The 21,370-nt window shown below is 40.2% G+C and overlaps 1 protein-coding gene across 2 annotated transcripts; it reads left to right on the top strand.

Annotated features, from left to right (window-relative positions):
* The first annotated feature begins 916 nt into the window (after positions 1–916).
* On the top strand, positions 917–21,262 carry PTER (phosphotriesterase related). Of its 2 annotated transcripts, none has more exons than XM_015619165.2 (5): positions 917–1,005; positions 11,275–11,749; positions 13,383–13,648; positions 17,015–17,155; positions 20,410–21,262. In XM_015619165.2, exons 2-5 carry the CDS (start codon positions 11,318–11,320, stop codon positions 20,618–20,620), a joined length of 1,050 nt encoding a protein of 349 aa, XP_015474651.1. In that variant the 5' UTR covers positions 917–1,005; positions 11,275–11,317; the 3' UTR covers positions 20,621–21,262. The 2 variants fall into 2 exon arrangements, with proteins under 2 accessions (XP_015474651.1, XP_015474650.1); XM_015619164.3 differs by lacking the exon at positions 917–1,005 and adding an exon at positions 5,153–5,358.
* The last annotated feature ends 108 nt before the right edge of the window (positions 21,263–21,370 follow it).

Below are 21,370 nucleotides of genomic sequence, written 5' to 3'. Positions count from 1 at the left end.
CCAGAAAGGCTTGAGGTTCACTTCCTGACTTCAGATTACATGTCTCCTCAATGCACCGGCTGACTTTGCTGCAGCTTTGGCTGCGTGTAAGGGCTAGAGAAGTTCTGTCCCCTGTGTCTTTGCTAGTCATGTTGTCAGCATGTTTACCCTTCTATAAAATGGAATAGTACCACACTGCACACTGTGAGCCTTAGGTAAATAAGCCACTTTTGAGGTTCTCAGTAAAGGATTCTGAAGGTGAATTCTTCATCAGAAAAATTTCTTTACTGAAACGGTTTAAAAGCATTGGAATGGACTGCTCCGGGAACAGCATAGCACTTAGTGCCAAGATAAGGCTGACATGGCAGTGTTCCAAGGTTGGACCCAGTGATCTTGGTAGCCTTTGCAACCTTAATGATTCTAACTTGATGTTAGTTGTGTTTTTATTTCATACTCTGGACCTGCACTTTCCTCCAGAATCAGTCATTGTCATCCTGGGTGTAGATACTTGGAAGTGCATCTTCAACCTTCGTATTTGCATTGAAGGGCAGATTAGAAAATATTGCCTCTTGCAAGCCCAAGCACTCAGAGCGAACTCCCACCCCCCACCCCCGCTCCCCCACAAACTGACTCAGTGATTCCAGCCTCCTCCCTGTGTAAACAGGGGGTACGCACAACGACAGGCAGGATGCTCACAGCCACCGACTCACATTCGTAGTAGGAGGCAAGGATGACACAAAGCACAGCTGCCCCTCACTCCACGGGGGAACTCTCGGGGAAGGGGAGTGAGGGGCAGCGGGCTGGGCGGGTCGGTGTACGGAGGCATTGGGACAGCGCTCCACTCCGCAGCCCTTCTCCCGCTCTCCCGTGCGGCACCCCGAGCTCCCCAGGCCCCACCGCCCCCAGCCTGCTCCGCCACTCGCTCCCGTCCCCGGGAAGTCCCGCCCCGCTCGGGGCGGTCGCGGCTCTCTGCCAGCCGGGGCCCTGCGGGGCGCGGTGCTGCCGGCGGAGGGTCGGGCCGGCGCGGTGAGCGAGCCGGGGCTGGGGAGCGCCTGCGGAGCCGCTCTGCCACCTCCCGCGGCCCAGAGCCGTGCCGGGCCGGCCCTTGGTGCCCTCGGCCCGATAAGGCGCCCGGGCCGGGAAACTTCGCCCGAGTTGAGGGGCGAGAGCGGCTTTCGCTCGCTCCGCTGCTGGCCCGGGAAGGCCCGAGGCGGGAGAGCGGGAGGCGGCTGGCGGTGCTCGGGGCTGGGGCGGGCGGGGAGCGCAGAGCTGTGCCGGGCTCGGGCCGCGGGCCGGGGCTGCCGCGGGCCCGGCCCAGCCGGTGCAGCCCCGGCGGAGGGGCGCTGCGGGCCGAGGGGCAGAGGTGGCCGGGACGGCGGCGCTGGGTGAGGCAGGATCCCCGCGGCACGTCTGGAGTGTGAGGGAACGAGCAGCTCCTCTCTGCAAAAGCGTTTTACAGCACCAGATGATAGTTACCAACAGTGAGCCCCGAGCTCAGGCGGCTTCACTGTGTGAGTGCAGCTACGCTGCTATTATTGGTGCTGGTATTTAATATTTGCACAGCCATAACAAGTTAAATATTGGAACTACGTCCTCTCCAGTACTCCTCTCCCAACAGTTCCCTAGGGTATCTCTGTGAAGGAACAAATGCCTCAATCCAAAACTGGGACCTTCAGAGCCTGCCTTCAGCAGCCTCTCCATCTGGAAGCACCAGCAGCCTACTGCAAGATGCTTCCAGAGTTGCTTAAGCTTGTCAGGGCTCGGCAGCAAAGCTCCAGGCTTGCCTGTGTGTATTGTTTGGATTCCTATACCATGCGTGTTCTCGGTGGCCTGAGCCTTGCTGCCCGTTCCAAGACGCTGTTGTGGCAAGGTTCCCTGCTCCCCTGGCACCGGCTCGGGGAGCTGCGGAAGGGAGGCTGGATCTGAGCGAGGGAGGTTCAGCTCCCCCTGCCAATTGAGCTTCAGCACGGTGGCAAAGCCACTGCTGGGCAGTGGCCTTGGCTTTTGGCAACCCCTCTGCAGCAGGTCGTGTGTTGTGGCTAGTTTGGTTGTAAGTTGAAGCATACAGGTCCTGTTGGTGAGGAACTCCGAGGAGCCTAGCAAGTACTTGAATGTATATATGATCTCTAAGATACCTGTAAACATAATTCTTTTTTTTTCAGGTGTCTGTTATTAAGGGTGGTATCTTCTGTATGCTAGAGGCTTGTGACAGTTCTTTAATGAAACAAATTTTTAACTGGAGGTCACTTACTTTTGGGAAATTTTGTTTTACTTGTCTGGAATTCCCTTCTGCTTTACACTGGATACATTATTCAATGTTCCCTGTCATAATATGTTCTGTAGTGTGTAAAGGTTGTTGCCTTCTTTCTGCTGGGGGCTGTATTTCGGTGATGGGTGAAGCAATGCTTCTAATAAGTAGTTTTGTATCATTTTGTCAGGTACTTTGGGGTTGTTTGATGAAAGGCTACATAAGTGTCATTTATTATGAATGCCTCCCATGTTTTGGAATTTAACAGTCATAATATTTTCCATCCTGTCACCATCATCACATTCATTTTCATAGTTATAATCCAATGTGGCAACAATGGCATTCAGATACTTAATTATATTTCATGTAGGTGACCAATGCTAATTTATTAAATTAGTGCATGGTGCAGCAGGAACAAGTGTCAAAGCTTCCCCTCCATGGTTAGGGAACCATCAGCTTGCTTCTCACATATAAAAATCAGTATATAGAGGAGCATATGGCTCCAGTGAGTTCTGTGTTTATTAAAGGACTATGCCTCTGAACATTCTGTGAATTTTTTTCCTTACTTCACTTGATGCAGATCTAAAATGTTTTTCCCATCTTTCAGTACTTGAAATACTGAACAAATTCATTTTTTAGTCAGATGAAACCAAGACTTCTTAAGGTTCATGAAAACAGGAGGCTTTTGCTTGCATCAGACTGGCCACCTGTCTGGTATGAGGGAACTAGAGATCCATCTAGACTGTGGAAACCTGAAGTTCAAGTCTCTGGTTTGATTCAGAACAGTGTTAAACTCTTTTACATTTATTGCATTTCTGGAAAACTGGATTGCCAGCTGTATTGGAAGGGAGGGGTAGTATCCCATCCCTCTAGTTCTAAGAAGAAATTACATCTTCTCAAAACTGCTAGGGTAGGTTTTCTGCTTTGATGTAATTTTTCAGGTTACAAATTAAAAAGTTTCCTCAGAATTTTCTAAGCAGTGGCCATATCTTTAGTCTGATAGTAATATGTATGTTGGTAATAATTCAAGAAAAGCTTTTTATCCTAACAGTAGCTGGGATATGTTTCACAAGTACTTAACTACTCAGATAAAAAGAAGAAAAAAGACCACCACCACCATCTCTTAGATGACAGCTTTAAGTAAATAACAGTTTTTAACTTGGATCCCAGAAAGGTAGAATCACTCTTCTCAAAGATATTTTGAAACCCTACTTTTGTGTAGCCAAAGCCACAGGGTTTTTCTTGAAGTAACTTCTGTGGAGGAGGTAGGATCAAAGAACAGTGTGTTACCTGCTGAGCTACTCCCTTTTCCTGCTCTTTTGGGATCTCACCTCTTTCCTCAAAATGTAAAGAGAGAATTGTTTTATCCCACAGTTGTCTTTGCCCTGTCAGAGTCACTACAGTGAGGATTAGTGATCAAGTGAAAGGAATGTACCTCTTTTTTTGCTGTGATTTGTGTACCTTTTGGCAAATGGATTCTTTTCAGATGTGTCTGAAAATCTTCAACTGGTTTTAAAGCTTGAACTCTGGCATTCTGTAAGCTTTATTGCTGGACTTTGTTCTTTGTTGTTCAGTTCAACTGGGTAGCCAGGATTTTTTTGAAAAATAGATAATAGTTTCCAGGACAAAAATACTGAGTTTGTATCTTCTTTCAGAAATTCTGTAATACAAAAAGGCAAAACAGGATTCTATGTCCAGTTAAGACTGAAAATTCAGTATTACCTGGAAAAGTACTAGAAGGATATGTAGGAGACCTGACAATTTTGTCAGCTTGTGTGTGTTGGTTGTTCCCAGCATTCCACTGTTGTACCCAGATGGGAGTAAGAACTTAAAAACAAGTTTAGTTCTGTGCATCTAAGCTCTTCACTCCCTGGTAAAGAAGGTGGTTTTCTAGAAGCCCCTGCTTATTTAATTTGCTGCAGTCTGTGATATTGAATGAGACACTGAACCCAGTCCCCATGTTCTTTTCCACCATGCATGGCTTTACAGGTCTCAGTCGATTAGCGACTGGTGTTCTGTCACAGAACTGATGTTGGGGTTCATTCATCTAAATTTTTCTAGATAGTAATGTTCAGTCTTGATGAATATCATTCATCCATTGCTTAGGTTTGTATGATGCATTTCTGCATGTAAAGATCATTGAGTGATTTGGTGTGGCTCTGTAGGACTGTACAAGTGAGTGATAATGCTCCACCCAGCATGCTTACTGAAATGTTTAAGCTCATGTGAAAATACGTGTATGTGGTCTTAAATAGAAAACCAATGAAAGTCAATGAGAATAACAGCAAAGAGTGGAGTTAGATGTATGTTTATTTCAAATTTGAAATTTAGAGGGAATGAAGGCTGGATATGCATTCATGAAAAGTAGACTTTCTTTCCTACATCTTTTCCTAGCAAGAAAGAGAGTATATGCTTGTACCCGAGAACCCTCGAGAAGCAAATGTAAGTCCATTAAGTCTTAAGAATATGAGTGTATGTATCAACATGCAGGACTTAGCCCATATTTGCATATAGCATAATGTGACTTCTGTTCTGATTTTTGGCCTAAAAACACTATGTGTGCATGTAAAATATAATTAATGTAATGTTTGACCCTGGAGGAGAATTTTTATCTGACCTTTTATCAGGAGTAATTTTGGAAGCTGCCCAAAATGAAAAATCCCCTGAAGTTCTTCTAAAGAGATGTTAATGAAAAAACACTTAGGGGTATGCTGGTCTCAGATCTCTCCGAGGAAGAGAAACTTCAATGTGACTTTGCTCAGAGAAGCCTAGCTTTTGAGACTGTTATCTGCACAGAAATAAGGTAAAATAGAAGTCTGACTATTCTAGTCACAACAGCTAAACGTTAACCAAATTGGAAAAAAATTGTGCAAAGTTCTATATATGAAGTGACTTGGACTCTGCTTCTTGGGGCAAATCACATGCGCTTGCTTTGATTCCCAAGGTTCGTCCACCCTGCGAGACTGGTACAAGACACTGTGCTTGTCCTGGTGTGGCAGTTCAACTCTAAGGGAGCAATCTGATTTAGATATGCCTGGCTTAAAGCCTGGCTAGAGCCAGAACATGACCTTCAAACCATGCAAAGCTGGAAGATCTGTCTGCCATGAGCTGAGCCACAGAGAGAAAATGCTGTAAGAATTTTCTCTTTCCTTTCAGGTGAACATTTAAAAGCTTTCCTTCTAGCTTACCCAGCTTCTTATCTGAGTGTGATTTTCAGAGGTTCTTAGGACAGGGGGTCAATATATTGGCCTTTCCCATATGTGTACTAGTGTTTACATTTCTCTTAAAATTTAAGTGACTGCTTTTAGATTGTAGAACATTGACAGTGCCACTCAAGCAATGTAGCTGCTGTGGAGTATGTGTACTTGCATATTTTGGTGGGACTTCTCTTTATCATATTTGGATTATATAAGGCTTTGCTAAAGCTCTCCTAGTTATTTTTCATAGCATATACTGTAGCTTTATGTAGTAAGTCTTACTTTTAGTATTCCTTTTTGCTTTTGTAGTGTACAGGTTTTTTGTTGCTCAAACCATATCTAGAAGATTTAGTGAAAAGCAATATTTAGCATTTCATTTACCTTGGCTTCTTAAGGAAATAGGTTTTTGAATGGTTTGGGGACCAGAGGTAGGTTACTGAAAGCCACAACATTAACCCACTATTTTTAGTGTTTCTAGAATAGTGTGTTTCATGAAAAAATGTGGCAAGGTAGAGTAGATGATGCTTTTTAAATACTCCCCCACAAGAGTTCTCTAGGCTTTGAGTCTGTTGGCCAATTTCCACCCTGTCGAGAGCTTACACATCTGAAATGGTGAGGTTTGTGTGCATGCTGCATGAGGATACAGCCACCCAAAGGTGGGAAAGTGCAGGTGCTCACTAAGGGAAGCACTGCAATATATAGTCCTGTGGGTTTAGGCAGGAGTTTGTGTGGGAGAGAGGCACGATAAGTCTTCCCTTCCTCTCTCATATGAGCTTTATTCAAGGCACAAAAAATCTCACATGTGAAATCATTCCTTAGGACACAAAGCCTTGAGTTAGCTTGAAGTTCAGCAAATCATGCTATTCTCATAGCTCCATTTTGGGAGGGGAAAAAGACCAATGCCACTTCCGACCAATTTATATTCTGAAGACAGGGAAGAATGCTTATGACTTTTAATGAAAATAATTTGTCACCTTCAGAGCAGTATATGTGCCATTTCTACAGAAGAGACGGGAGTTTATCCAGAAACGTCAATTTTTTCAGTACTTCCACTCATTTTCAAATTCAGTTTCTTGGGCAGAGTAACCCAAAAGCAATGTAAGATACGTTGCTATCTCATGTAACACAAACTAGTGATGACGTGAGAATGCCTGTGCAGAAGTACAGTGTAATAGGTCTTGGACACCTTTGCAGTGACTGGGGCACAGGGAATTGCTGGACTGAATGACAAGTGAATCTGCATCTGTCCTGGAGCAAATGCAAGTTCTGTCCTCCAACCACCCAGCTGTGGCAAGCTCAGCTCCACAGCCTCTGTAGCTGTGCTTCCCGACAATATGCATGAGCAAAAAAGCCGTGCTTACTGAAATCCGTGTCTGAGGGAGTGCTGGGTTGCAGGCATGTTTGCACTGTAATAAGCACTTGTGAATATATTTTGAAGGTAAAGTGGATCTGGCATCCAGCCATTGGAGAGGTTAGAAAGCTTTTTTGTCTGGTGGGGAAGAGGAAAAACCGTGTGGACAGTATTGAGTTCCTTCATTTCTGTAAACCTCTACAGGGTTGGCAGAAGCATGAGGGAAGAGAAAAATAAGTTAATTTTGTAAATTCTTCCTGACATAGTCTACACATGTTCTCTTACCCTCTGCCTCTCCTCTTTCTTTGTCTTGCTAACATTTTCCCTTGTCACAAAATGTTTACATGTAGGGAACCGTGAGATAACACAGCATAGACTAACCAGTAGTAATTTCCTCCAGTTGTGTCATGTATTTCTAATTAGTGGCTTTTCCATGCTCTGTAGGGGTTGCTCAAACTAGAATTGAGTACTCAAAACATTTCCTCCATCTGCATAAGTATATAGTGAGCCCGTGTTACGTCATGTTTTCCAGGGCTGTGTGGTTATAAAGGAAAGAGCCACTTAAAATGCTCTTGATGCAGCCAGGGCAGCCCTTGTTTCTAAATGGCAGCTGTGTTTAACTTTTTCTGGATACAGTTAATACCCATTGAGCCATTCTTTTTGCTTTTTTTGTAAATTTTATGTCACAGCAATCTGGATTTAATGTTGTTCTAATCTCACATTGTAATGTAACAACAATGAAATGATTCTCGCACCGGTCTATGGAGAATCTGTGCTAATGCCATTAAAATGTGCTTACCAAATCAAAACAAGTGCAGAATTAGCATATGGAAACTGTGTTTATGTGATTATAATGTTTCAGCAATATGAGATTACTGTAGGAAGCAACTAATCCAAACCTAGGGGGACTTCCCATTACAAGGCCATTAAAATGACACAATGACTGAAGTGCACGTTTCAGATGGGAAACGTGGAAACATAAATCTTGTCATCAGTATTCAGGCAAAACATCTATTGAACTCACTGGAGTTTTTACTAGAGTCAGGAATGCAGTGCCATGACCTTTTTAGTAGCAAGTCTCTTTTAAAAATACCTCTAGGAAAAATATTTACTTCACCAGGATTTGATAGGTGGCTAACGGTGAGAATTGTATTTTATGTACCATACAGTTAGTGGTTATAAAGATTTGTCCAGAGTTTATTACAAAAATGATAAGGTAGTGTTTCACAGCTTTTGTGAAATAGTACAAGTTTTGGTTATATCCTAAAGCAGTTTTCTCATTTTTTAGTCTGAATCTATAATTTTCAGGAAATATAATTTATTTCTCTTTTTCTACAGCACACAGAGCTGAGATGTCTTGGTTTGTGCAGGAGCTCTTTGGAAATACCACCACATAAATTAGTGATTTTCAAAAGAAAAATATCTGTTATTGTCAGAAGCTACCTATTTATTTTCTGTTGTAGGAATCAGCACATTTTCCCATCCCCTCAGACTTGGTTAAGACTAAGGAGATATCATTCACATATCCTATGCAGAGTCATCTGAAATATATTTGTCTTCTCCTGGATTGTTTCTTGGCTTGCTCCATAGTCATGGAAGGGGGATAATATTACAGAAAGTGACTTGTACTGTCCTATTACAGGCATTCAAAATAAGCTAGATGAATTGCCTGTAGATATGTCCTTCCTTCTCCACTATGAAAATGGTCTAGATGATTGTTCTGTAGTAGACATATATCATTTAAATGGCTAAATGAGGTGATGTGAATGCAGTCCTTGGTGTATGGAAGAAGAAACTTCTTCAAAAGAAAGTTCTGTGTAAAACATGGCATGCAAGTCATTAGTAAACCACACAAACAGTGATTCCTGTAGTAACATATACATGCTTAAATTAAGTAGGAATCCTTATTCCACTTAAAAAGTATCTCCATCTAAAATCTGTTTTAAAAACATATAATTCTGATTCCATGAAATGAATCGTATTGGAAATCATATATCATAGCATAATCAGGAGAAGCTTTTTATATGAATGACAGTAGGGAAGATTCCAGGACAGTGGTTTCAAAAATATTTCCAGTCACAGGTTGTTGACTATCTTTATTTTTTATAGTTCTTTTATTAAGAGTGGTGGGTTTCTAAAACTGTGTTAGTAAGCAGGAATAGGCATTAATATATTTTTCATGAAGATAAAATTAGGCCTACTTTTTTGTTTGTGTCAGTTTCCATTTTTTGTGATGCTTCTTATATTTATAAAAATCCTTGGCCTGAGTCAAAAGGTTCTGTAAATTCTGTATGTGAGCTGAAATCTAGAATTTAAAAATCAACAGGTCTGTTGCAAGAGAAACCTCGCACGGGAACTGGTAATTGATTTGTGTCAAGCTTTATCAAAAGAAATTAAAAACTTGTATATTTAATTGTATATAGGTTTGGTTTGCTAACTTAATAAATGGATTGGAAAACTGGCAATGAACATGGGGAAAACAAAGTGTGAATCCAATGCAGAGGGTAGTTATTGCTCTGTGCTGTCAGGGTTTTACTGAATACCAGAGTGTAGATATTTGCATTGAAAAAAAGTAGGGGGGGGGGCAAAAAAAATAAAGCAAAGGTAATGCTTAGATTTATTATTAAATTTTACATAATTACAGTTGCTTTGCTGTGCATATAAGAATTACTCAGATCACTGAACTTTCCCCAAAATAATGGGTTGCTCTATATAGAACACTAGCCTTCTTTAAGCGTGGAATTAATGACTGCTTAATTGAATTGCAGCTAGGAGCAGTTTCTGACTAAGACAGGTATTTTGCTTTTAATTATTTGCTCAAGAATAATATTTTCTGAAATCATACACTTCTTAATTTGTTTGGAACAAAAATAAATCATCCTATTAATCAGCCAGCAGTCCATTCTATGAGAGTAATTATTCTTCTACCTTCTCAAACAAGTTAGCATGCTAGTTCAGGAATGAGATTCCTAAAAGAACCGTTCTTCCTAAGTCTACTTTTACACAAGGCAAGTAAACATAGTCACTCATTTCTCTTTTTTATGGATGGCAAACTCTTTATATTACAGTGAGCACCAGCGCTATAGACTGCACTGGGCAGGCAATAGCTGCCTTTTGCAGGGGCTGGGTCACTTTTGTGCATTGGTTCTTTGGCAGTGACAGCTTCTCATGAGATCAAAGTACCCCCAAAGAGATCTTGAGGTCCCTGTGCCCTTTGATATGTAGAGTTCAGTGCCCTTCAGATTTCAGTTTTTCTGTCATCCTGGTAGATTAACTTCAACAGTTAAAAGGAAAATGTCCTCTGAGGGCTTTACCAGTTACAAACCCATGTTTATGACATTATTCACTAAAAGGGAGGCAGAAATGGGAAAGACCTCTCTCTTTAATCAATAATGCATGCTCTAGTTAGTCCTTTCCTCTGGACATGATTAAACATGTATTTTGTTTCATAACTGATGATTTTGGTTGACTAGGGATTTTAACTATATATCCTCAAGCCTTTGTGACTAGCATCTGGAAGATCTAACATGAACGGGTTGGTCAAGACTACCTCCACTCCCAAAAGGGAAAAAAACCAAAATCCCAGTGAGGAGAGCTGCAGTTAATTCTAACCTGCAGTGAGTTAGGCCAAGTGGCTCAGTGCCTGTAACATGAATGTAGCCTCAGTGTTTGTCACTGCTTGTTTGAAGTTTTGAGAAGTAACATTGTTTCATTGATATTAAAGATGAATTAAAGAGTGTCCATGATGCTGAGCCATATATCAATTGTTAGAGTAAGGTCTGTTCTTACTGGTAAAATATTTGCCCACTGAAGCACTTTGGCTTTTCCACAGCTGTTTGTGGGCCATCCTGTATCTTTGGCATCTGTTGTCAGCCTTAGATGAGTGGTCCTGGGCTGTTCAGACCTCCGGAATGCAGCTGGTAGGAGAACCTGAGCCCTACTGAAGCCAGAGGAGCAGATTATCATCCCCCACCCCTTCATTCCACATAGAGAGGGACAGACAAGGTGCTTAAACACAGATAGCTTCCTCGGCATGTGAGAGGGACACTGAGTCTTGGAGGCCAGGAATAAATATACTGAACATACCAGTAAGGAATATTCAGCCTTGTTGCCAAGTGTGTTCATCTGGTGGCTGAAGCTGACAAAATTTGACAGCTGCTGAAGAGCAAAGAATCCTAAATGAACACACAGTGGTTTTATTAAATAGGAAACATTTATCTTAATGTGATACTGACTGCACCACAATAAATGATGAAATTTTCCATGTACTGGAATGTGATGTGTTTATCTTGCATGAGTACTGATAGAAGCACAGTTGGGTAAAATAATGCCTTGTTTTTCATATTGACCACCCTGCTGCTAACAGCTTTTGGAAACATCCCAGTGAACACACACAGAGTGTAGGTACATGTGCAACAAGGAGGAGGGATTTCAGAAATTGCCCGAGAAAATGCTGCTCCTTTTGAAATGTTTTTGTTTCCTTTCTTCTTCCTTCCCAGACTCCTTTAGGATCTGAATTTTTTTTCCCTTTGTTAAAGAAAAATGCCTTCCTTGAGCGGAAAAGTGCAGACTGTCTTGGGCCCTGTGGAGCCAGACTGTCTTGGCTACACTCTGACTCATGAACACTTGACTATGAACTACAGCAGCTGCTTTTGTCCACCTTCTCCAGGCCAAGAGCCTTTGTCTAATGGGCCCATTGAGATGAAGAACTTGTTTTGGATTAAGCAAAATCCCTACAGCCATAAAGAAAACCTTCTTTTGTATCAGGAAACAGACGCTGTGAGGGAGGAGCTGCTGCATTTTAAAGCAGCAGGTGGTGGGACGATTGTGGAAAACACAACTACAGGAATTGGCCGGGATATAAATACTTTGAAGAAACTTGCTGAAGAAACTGGAGTTCATATTATTGCTGGTGCTGGGTTTTATGTGGATTCCACTCATTCTTCTCAAACGCAGGCCATGACAGTGGAGCAGGTAAGTCTTAACCATTACTTCTGTCCTGTGAATTATCCCTGGGCAAGCCAAAGTTGGGGACAAGTTCCAGTAAAATAGATTAAATACAGAGATGCTCAGCGTAGAAAATGCAAACAGCATTACTGCTTGTGTGTAATAGCTGGAGCAGCACTACTTTCTCTGAGGGATTTTTTATCATGAAATAATAAAAGGAAAATACAGTATTTGCTGTGTGGACATTTGGTACACCACCAACTATCTTGAGTTTTTTGCTATTTTTTAAGGAAGGAGTTTATCCTTGCTACCTGTTTTGTCACTTTTTCTGGCTAATTGCTTCCCAATGAGTTTAGCCAGCATTTGTAAATCACTGCTCTCCTCAGGCAGTGTGTTATGGCTCTCTTCTCTATCATTTGTCCAGATTTTTCAGGGCATAGTCTACATCAGCCTGTTTGTACCATGACTAAGACAATGTGTTAATAATAACTGAGGTCCCCAGATATTCCTGTAATAATAATATTCATCTTTTATTAAGAAAATGTGGTGATGAGGAAAAGAGGGAATGGAACTCTCCAAGGTAGGCTGTGAAAGGGTATGAATAGAGCTGAAATTTTTTTTTAATCTCCCACAGTTTACAAATGAGTCAAATTAATTTTAAAAATCAATGGTCAAAACTTGAGCAGTGCTGCCAACAAAACTGGACCCAAGCTTGCCCAAACTGTACACAAGAGTACCGCTTCTCCTAAATGTTCTTCCATTGCTTGAAATACAAATAGATACAAATAGCATAGACACAAATAGATTTCTCAAGGCAAAGGCTTCCCTTCTGTGTTTGGTGGACCCATGGAGACCCACAGATTTCCTCTACTCTGAACTTAGAAGGCAGGCCATCATCAGTGCCATTTTGTGCTCTCAATTCTGAATGTATGCTTAAGATATATGGCCTTTTCTGGGAAAGAAAAACTAAAGCTTTTATAACAAAGTAGTTTTATTGAGAGATTCTGATGAATGAGAGATTTTGTCTATGGGTGCTCTAAAGTGGGCTAATCTTGATCTTGTAAATTTGCCAAACAAGCTTTGTTTTTGTAGTTCTGAAGCCAGCAGAGCTCCTGTTGTTTTACATTGCCATTCCCATAAGCAGGTTTTGCCTTAAACTTTTCTCTTCAGGATACTTGAGAGAGTTTCTTCCTTCCCTATCTGAATGACAAAGTTTCTTTATTCTCTCATCTCTTGTTTTGCAAAAATTATATTGAATTGTGTCTGGACCCAATTCAGGAGTGCAAGGCAAAGGTTTTGGAATAAATTAACCTTTTTTTTTTCTTTTCTTTTTTTTTTTTTTTAAAGAAAACCTAATGTCTGCCTAAATCAGAGTTCAAATTGCATGTACACCACCTTTTTTTGGCAAACCTGGACAGATGTGTGACTGGATACTGTTAAATTGATTTTCTTCTGTGTTTATTTTGGTCTTAGTGAATGGCTAGCATAACATTAGTTGACAGAAACCAGATTATAACTGCAGTGTTTTCACACAGCTGTTAATTAAATAAGTTCAGAAAGACCTTGAGAGTATAACTAGCCTAGCATTACTAGGCCGAATTTGATGCTATTTACCACAAATAGTAATAATAACCAAAAATATAATTTTCTTGTTCTCTAGCTGACAGAGATTATTGTTGATGAGGTACTCAAAGGAGCAGATGGGACTAATATCAAGTGTGGTGTGGTGGGAGAAATAGGTTGCTCCTGGCCTTTGACTCCGAGTGAACACAGAGTGCTTCAGGCAACAGCACAGGCTCAGTCACAGCTCGGGTGCCCTATTATCATCCATCCTGGCAGGAACAGTGACTCCCCTTTCCAGATTATCCGCATTCTGCAGGAAGCTGGGGCTGATGCTTCAAAGACAGTCATGTCTCACCTCGACAGGTAAGGAGACTGTTCACTGCTTCCTGCAATGTTGCCACAACTCACTGGGATTTTGCAGAGCTGCACTGGGAAAAGTTGACATAAAGTGTTATCCTCAAGTTTACTGACTTAAAAATAAGTGTTTATATAGAGCTTGATCTGCATCCAGCACTTCAGTTGGGATCAGCTTTTAGATTCACATTGGTAAGAGATTTTGGTATTTTAAATGCTGCCTTCGAAAGCCTGGAAGAAGGATTATGAGTAACCGTAGCTACATTTAAAAAATGGGAATTCCATTAATTTGTATCCTTGCACAAATCCCTGTATTTACAAAGCATTGGACATGGAGCAGCTCTCACTAAATCAGGTTGGAAGTTGCTGGACTTCCAGTGTTTCTGAAAACTGGGTCATTCTTAATGGCCTTGCCAAAATCTCTCAGAAGCTAATGGAAATTTCCTTGATTTGGCTGGAGTCTGGATCAAAGCAAAAGGCATATTTTTAATGCTCTACTACCAGACAGAGGAAAGACTACTTAAAAAGAAAATAGTTAGGTTTTGGATAGATTTCCTAGCATAGACCAGGTAGTTAACTTTTAGTTTCCTCGAAAACAAAATCCTGGAGCTCCATGAGTCATGGAGAGAAATTGGGATGCTTTTCTATCTCCGCCTTAGAAATACAGCCTCTATTACCAAATCAGTTTTGTATGACCTTGTGTGAGCTGGAGTATGTCCAGGCATTGATTAGTTTGGCCAGTTGCTGAATAATGGAGACTGTGGTCATATGATTCTCAGCAATTGGATTGTTTGCCCTCAGTGAGAATGTAATACAGGCAGTAGCACTGTGCTCCAAATTTGTCATGGTTACAGACTCTAAGATCTTGCAAATCAAGTTACAGGTGCTTGCTATTCACACAGAGCTCCTTGTTTTACTTGAGGATTTTAGGAGCATAAAATTCATGCCATGAAATTATATTTGAATATTTATAACTTCCTTTTTGTATTTACCTGTGATTCACTATATCTATAGCTGTGTTTTTCACCCCTTTTTGAGGAAAAACTGATTATTTAAATCTTTTTATGACAGAAGACTGAGCAAGCTACAGATATCAGTACTTACATAGCCATTTTGATACAACATAAATATGCAATTATGGTTTCTTGCCTCTTACACAGTTGTAAATTGTCAAATTAAGTAATTAATGAATGGAAATTAAGCAATATAAGTAGGAAAACAGAGGTGCAGTTTCAGTAACAGCCACTGATGCACAATATGACATTTCCTTTTATCTCTTTCTATCATTACTTTCACACATTCAGGTTGGCACTTTCTGTAACATAAACTACTGTGAAATTTGGCTTTGCAATGTGCATTTAACATTTTAAGTCTCCTCCAGTAGGAAAAATACACGTGGGAGCATCCCAGTCCCTTAAATGTGAGATAAATTTGTACATAGCTCCATATTTCGTGTCTGCATTTCATATAGACAGAATGGTAGTTTTCCAGTGGATTTACAATTAAATGATAAAACTAAAATGCTAGCTACCATGTCTTGCAATTTAGCACCTTAGAACAAAAGGCAGCAGGTATCCATAGTGGAATGATAGTGCACTAAAAGACTCCAAGCAAAAGCTATTGAGCCTCAACTTTAGCCATTTGTTAGGGGTTTAGATTATAAAGGAGATCAACCTCTTGACTCAACTCACTTGAGTAACTTTTGTTAGAAGAATCACAGCAATTTTTATGAATTTGGGGCATCATAATGATATGATGTCTATCCCCATGGTATTTATGGCTGAGGTCCACATCATGAGGTGCTTCACCGTGTCCCACCTCCTTTTCCATGAGTTCAGGGCTGTTCAGGGACAGTGTTGCCCAAACACCCAATTCCAGCTCAGAGATCAGCAGTTTGAACTGGGAACTGCTGCTGTTGCTACATTCTTGTGGCTCACAGTGGGACCCAGTGGCTGAGGAAACAAAGTTCTCTGACTCTTCATTGGGATTGCACACCCAAAAGCATGACACTAACAATAGTTTTCAAAATAAACTGTTCTGGCTGTGATTTTGAAATAGATTGTTGGGTTTTTTTGCCACCTGCACAGGATTGAATACTCTCGGCGATTGTCTCTCTGTGAACTGAGGAAGGCTGGATCTAAAATAATCTCTGCACTTTGAAAACTCATTTGGTGATAAACGTTCAGTCTCTGTAAACTGTAACATTTATTTTAAAATAACATTTTTTATTAATTGCAGTTGGCAAGTCTTACACTCCTGCTGATGGCAGGCTTATTTGAACATGGATTTTCTCTCTCTCAACCCATCTGTTCCTCCTACTTGATCTGTTGTTAAGTCATAATATTGAAATTATGACATCAGTCATTTCCATAGCAATAGACTGTGATGTAATTGTGTAAGGTAAAACTGCTTTGTGACATCAATATCTGCAATAATAAAAAAATCTCCCAACAAACTACTGCCCTTTTGGTTAACTGTGCTGCTCTTGTGGAAATTTGGTTTCTTCTTAAAAAAAAAAAATTGTGTAGCAGCTATAAAGATAAAATTGTATAATTTGAGTGTTTTTGTTTTTCTTTGGACAGCTTATACACTTGGTAAAAATTATTCAAAGAAAACTCAAAATATTCCAGAGGGCTCTTATTTCTGTTGCTGTTCTTTTCTAAATGAGTGAGAGGTGTTAGAAGCTTTGTTCCTTCACTTTTCAAATCTGCTGCAAAGCCCATGTCCCAGATACTCACAGTGCCATTATATATTTGGTGAGAGCATTTCTTTAATGTGTTCTGGCCAGATCCCAGTGCAAACAATGATATATTGCCATTCTAATGGCAATCTAGAAACATCACTGTACAGAATAGAAACTAAAGGCAAAGTTGTGTATTACCGGTGTGTGATGGATGAAACAAGCCCTGGATGAAGCTGTGTCCTGTAACTCTTTCGGGAAAGTAAATCTGTCTTGTGTACATAATTCATTGTCTTTTTTTATTATTATTATTATTATCTCTATGAATTAACCTCCTCCTTAAATGTCCTTCCTTGTTAGGTTGTCTGTTGAGAGGGTTAATGATAGCAAAAGTAAGTAATTTTCCTGTTTTCATTTAAAGATTATCGTAGAGGTTTTCATTATTTCATGGGGCAAGAGTTGGTTTTGTTTTGTTTTAATGCATGAAATCCCATATGAATGTAAGAAGGACAATGCTGTGTATCATCTTAAGTAGCATGTGTCAAACAATAGTCCTGTTTTTCAAATGGGTGAATTTAATTTTAGATTATTTGGTTTTTTCCTTCCAAGTAGGAGGTCACAAAGTACCTGTCCTCATGCCATAAGGTGTTTTATTCCTGTTACAGTGCTGATTCTGTGTTATATATGTTCTGCAGGACCATATTTGATAAGAAGAAACTTCTCGAATTTGCTAAACTTGGATGTTACTTAGAGTATGACCTATTTGGTACAGAATTCCTTCATTACCAGTTCCATCCGGATATTGACATGCCGAATGACAATGAAAGAATTGCAAGGTATCTGCTCCCATGCAGTTTTAGCTATAGCATGGCCATTGATAAAAAAATATTGGTACTTGTTTTGAGACCATCACAGAGTGATTCTGCTTGTTGTTAAAAATTGTCTTCTATCATACTGAAATAATTCCATTTTCCCCTGCTGCTGTCATGTCATTAGAGCAGCATGTATCATTTCTTCTGTCTGACAGGAAGATGCAGAATCATAGTGTTGTACGAAGTTATTTGAGAAGATGCAAGAGCTTTTTTAACTTCATCCTCTGTCCTAATTCCATGCTGATCTGGTCACAGTTATACAGTCTGTAAAAAGGAAAAGACTGGAAATACTGCATTTACACTAGGATGAAGTACTTCTGTTTGAAACATAGTGTTGGAAACTCAGTGCTGCTACTAAACATCATCAGAGCCTCATCATGTATCTCCTCACTGGTTTGCTAACCCAGCAAACTCATTGGTTGTTCTGGATGGATTTGTGCTTCCATCCTGAAAAACTGCCTTTTTTCTTCCAAGCACTTCATCACCTTTTCTCCCCCTGTCCTTTTGCCCTTTCTCTGTTTTGAAGGATGTGATTCCTGTTTCCTCAGAGCTCCCATTCTCCTCACACTCACAATTTGAAAATATTGGCCCCACTGGCAGGATACCTCTTCCCTGCTTCTCATCAGCACCTGCAGTCTCAGCTCAGCTGCACAGCAAATCTGTTGTGCTGTGCTAACACAAAGTTTTGCCAAGGAAATACATTCTGTGCAGAAACTGTCTGAGAGAAGGTAGGATCAGCTGGGAATGGACACCTCACTCCTTCCACTCCATCTGGAGGTGTGATGCTGCCATGCTGTTTGTCCACACTATTTGTGAGCAGTGAAGTAGCAGGTGTCTGAGGGGTGGGTTGCCATCCTGCCTGTGTCTTTTTACCTTCCAGAGTCACAAACAGGTCTTTCACTCTCCTCGATGAGAAAGATTCTGTGATTGCTGATCACTAATGAAGTAACTTCTAGCTTTCCCTTACATCTCAGACATAGCTTCCCTCCCCCTCATTGTCAGATTAATCTTGAAACAAAGCTATTTTCAAACTGTTCTAAGAAGGTGCTGTGGTTATTCTTCCACCCTCCCAAACATTTGCTGCTGCTTTTCACACTAGAAATTGTTTTTCGTTTACACAGCGCTCTCAGTCTTGCACTCGGTATTTTAAACTGTTGCAAGGAATACACAGTTTTCGCATTTAGAATGAGCAAAGTTGCTTTCTCTGCTGTGCCTCCTGCCATCTCCTGTGCCATGGAAAGTCAGGATCTACAAAAGCACTGGGGAATATATAGAGAGGACAGGACTAGGCCTTGGTTAACAAGTGCGTTAACCGTGTCAGAGTTTTCATTCCATCCATGATACTTGCTCAGCCACTGTTGTCTCTCCTGAAACTCTCTGGTGTCTGAGTATTTCTTGCAGCAGGCTGTTCATAGGAAGAAAAGATGAAAAAGGTTTTCTTCTCATTGCATAGTGTATGTGTAGTTGGGTTATATGGATGTACCCACAGTGGACTAGGGATGGCTGGGGCAATCTCCTTAGGGTTTTGTTTTGTCAAACAGCACCACAGAGGAAGAAATAAAATTGACCTCTAAATGAAAATGGAAAATACTTGTTCACATCTTTTCTGTTCAAAACATAAACTTCTGTAGTCATAATGTACCTACTTGACACAGTTTAGTTGTCTGTGTACTTCAGCAGTTTGGCTGCAGTCTGCTGCCAGTGCAGGCAAAACACTGACTTTTGTTCTGGGGCAGTTTGGAGTCAGAAGCAAGTACTAACTAAATATAGAGGAATGAGCAGAAAGGAGCAACAGATACAGAATGGAAAGGATCGTATGCCTCCCCAACCTGTGAAATTGGTCCAAAGTTAAAGGATTCTAATAACATGTTTGGTCAGTAAAAACTTAGTCCCACCAGTGCCATTGCTCTTACTTTCTGGTTGGTTTGTGTTTTTTCTGTATTTCAGGCTGGAGGAGATTCCTGTGATGTCGTAAGGCTATGGTTTTTGTAGTGTTGTGCACTGTATTGCACAGTGTATGGTGGGTTTTTGAAAAACAGTAACATTTTACCAAATTCTATCAGTTTTGCCTTCCTTTTTCTGCCCGTGCTGGTTAGATCCTGCTACTTGTATCTCCGTGTAACTACTTGTAATAAAATCTGTCAGTCAGGCCTTTCAGATACAATGTGGATACTTGTAAGGCTGGTTGTCTTCTTGCTGATCAAAGCATTGTCAGGAAGGTAAGGATTAGAATTTCACACTGCTGGCAAATGATGGAATTGGAGGCCTTCATGAGGAATGAGCACATTCCAGGGATGGTCTGTCAGTGCTGCAGTCCTGTGCCAAACTAAATGGAAGCTTACCGAGAAACTTAACAGTCATGCAATACAAGAGTGTAGACATCCACATAAAAAAAATGAGCTGATCAAGGGAGTAAGGCTACCTGAATGAAACATGGAACAGAAGGACTTGTAGCAGTCCTACTACAAGAGTGTGACCAGGAGGATTACCTCTTTTTCCAAGTTGACTTGTCATTTTGCCAAGGCTGTTTAGCTGCACTGCCGTATTAATGCCTTTTATTTCCTGGCAGTTATGCCTCTTATTCCCTAGTGCTGTGCTATGCCAGTCTTATTTATCTTCTTTAACGAACATCTTTGAAATGTGTTTTGATGATAACTGTCTGTCTGGAGTATGATACTGGCAACTTCAAGTTCTTATTTACCTGCTTTGCTAAATGGGATTCAACCAAAGATATGAAAGTATTTGTGTAATTGAACCAGGCTCCTTTAAAGACCTGTCACACACAGAGCCTGGACATTATCAAATGTAATGGGACCAGCTTTGTGGCACCAGCAAAAAGTAACCTGATGAGAAATAATTTATGTAGGAAATTATTATTTACTCATTTATATAAGACCTCTGTCCCATGCATGGTGATGCTGAAGTTCTTGAATTGCTCTGTGGACCTAATGGATCTGGAAATGCAGAGTCATGTGCCAAAAGAAAATAGTTTTACTTCTTCATTTTGATGTGTGTTTTCGGAGGTGGGGTATTTTTCATGCAATAAAAAATGCATTTTATTTTCAAGTAAATGTAAGGAGTGTATCCTCTGAGCACCTAAGTATTTTCTGTTATAATACAGTCCAGCAGTACAGTGATGTAAGAAATATAAATCCTGGTGGGTTCTGTGCTGTTCCAGTGAGAACTTTCACTGACAGGGACACTTCTAACTTTTGCAGGATTCGTATGCTGATTGATGAAGGCTATGAAGACAGAATTCTGATGGCTCATGATGTGCACACCAAGAACAGGTTGATGAAATATGGAGGTCACGGATATTCGCATATCTTTAAAAATATAGTTCCTAAAATGCTAATTAGAGGCATATCCCAAGATAAAATTGATAAAATACTCCTAGCAAATCCAAAGCGGTGGTTGACTTTTAAGTAGGAATAATGAATAAATATGCCTGATTTATAAGGAAGCTTGATAAAATTCAGATTTCAGTGGAACAGTTGTTAAAAAAATCCGAAAAACTGAAAATTATTAAGTAGATGCAAACAAACTGATTATAACTTTTCTTTTTAATTATAACATCAAAATTGTGTACTATCTCTACATTTTCTCCCTTCTGAAAGTTTTCTTATGAATGATTTACTGAATATGAGTCTACTTACAGAATCTTTTCAACTGAAATTCTAAAATAATTGTTTCAAAATCATAATTTAATACTGTTACTGAATGTTACCTCCAGACTACTACTGAAGATGCGTCACCCAGACTTGGAAGGAAATTATGGTTTTCAGTTACATTTCCTGTCTCCAGGGCCTGATTTTAATCTTTGTATTACTCTGTATTTAATCTCTGTATTACTGTCAATCTTCTCATTACCCTTGTATTCTTTAAGTAATGCTTAAAGGTCTGAAACTTTTAATTAGCTTCTATAGACAAGAGAAGGCAAGAGGAATCTCAAATAAATCTGAAAAGATAATGTTTCTTTCTAGTTTAACAATTTACTTAGTTGTAACTGAAAATGTAAAAAATACATGGAAAAATATATTTTTGAATAAAGCATTTTGATCACCTCTTAAACTATGTGCAATATTATTACAGATGTCTTTTTCTAATTACTTTAGTTTTTTTATCATGAACTTGGAGTCTCACAGCAATCATGTAAAACTTGACACATACCAGCTTCTT

This window comes from Parus major, chromosome 2, assembly GCF_001522545.3.
Source record: "Parus major isolate Abel chromosome 2, Parus_major1.1, whole genome shotgun sequence".
NCBI classification, from domain to species: Eukaryota; Metazoa; Chordata; class Aves; order Passeriformes; family Paridae; genus Parus; species Parus major.
This window is presented reverse-complemented; position numbering and strand designations above follow the sequence as displayed.

Excerpts from the sequence above, each read along its gene's own strand:
- PTER (XM_015619165.2), top strand. The coding sequence starts at position 11,318 with ATGCCTTCCTTGAGCGGAAAAGTGCAGACTGTCTTGGGCCCTGTGGAG. Across the intron at positions 11,750-13,382 it reads AGGCCATGACAGTGGAGCAG|CTGACAGAGATTATTGTTGA; the intron begins GTAAGTCTTAAC and ends CTTGTTCTCTAG. Across the intron at positions 17,156-20,409 it reads GACAATGAAAGAATTGCAAG|GATTCGTATGCTGATTGATG; the intron begins GTATCTGCTCCC and ends TAACTTTTGCAG.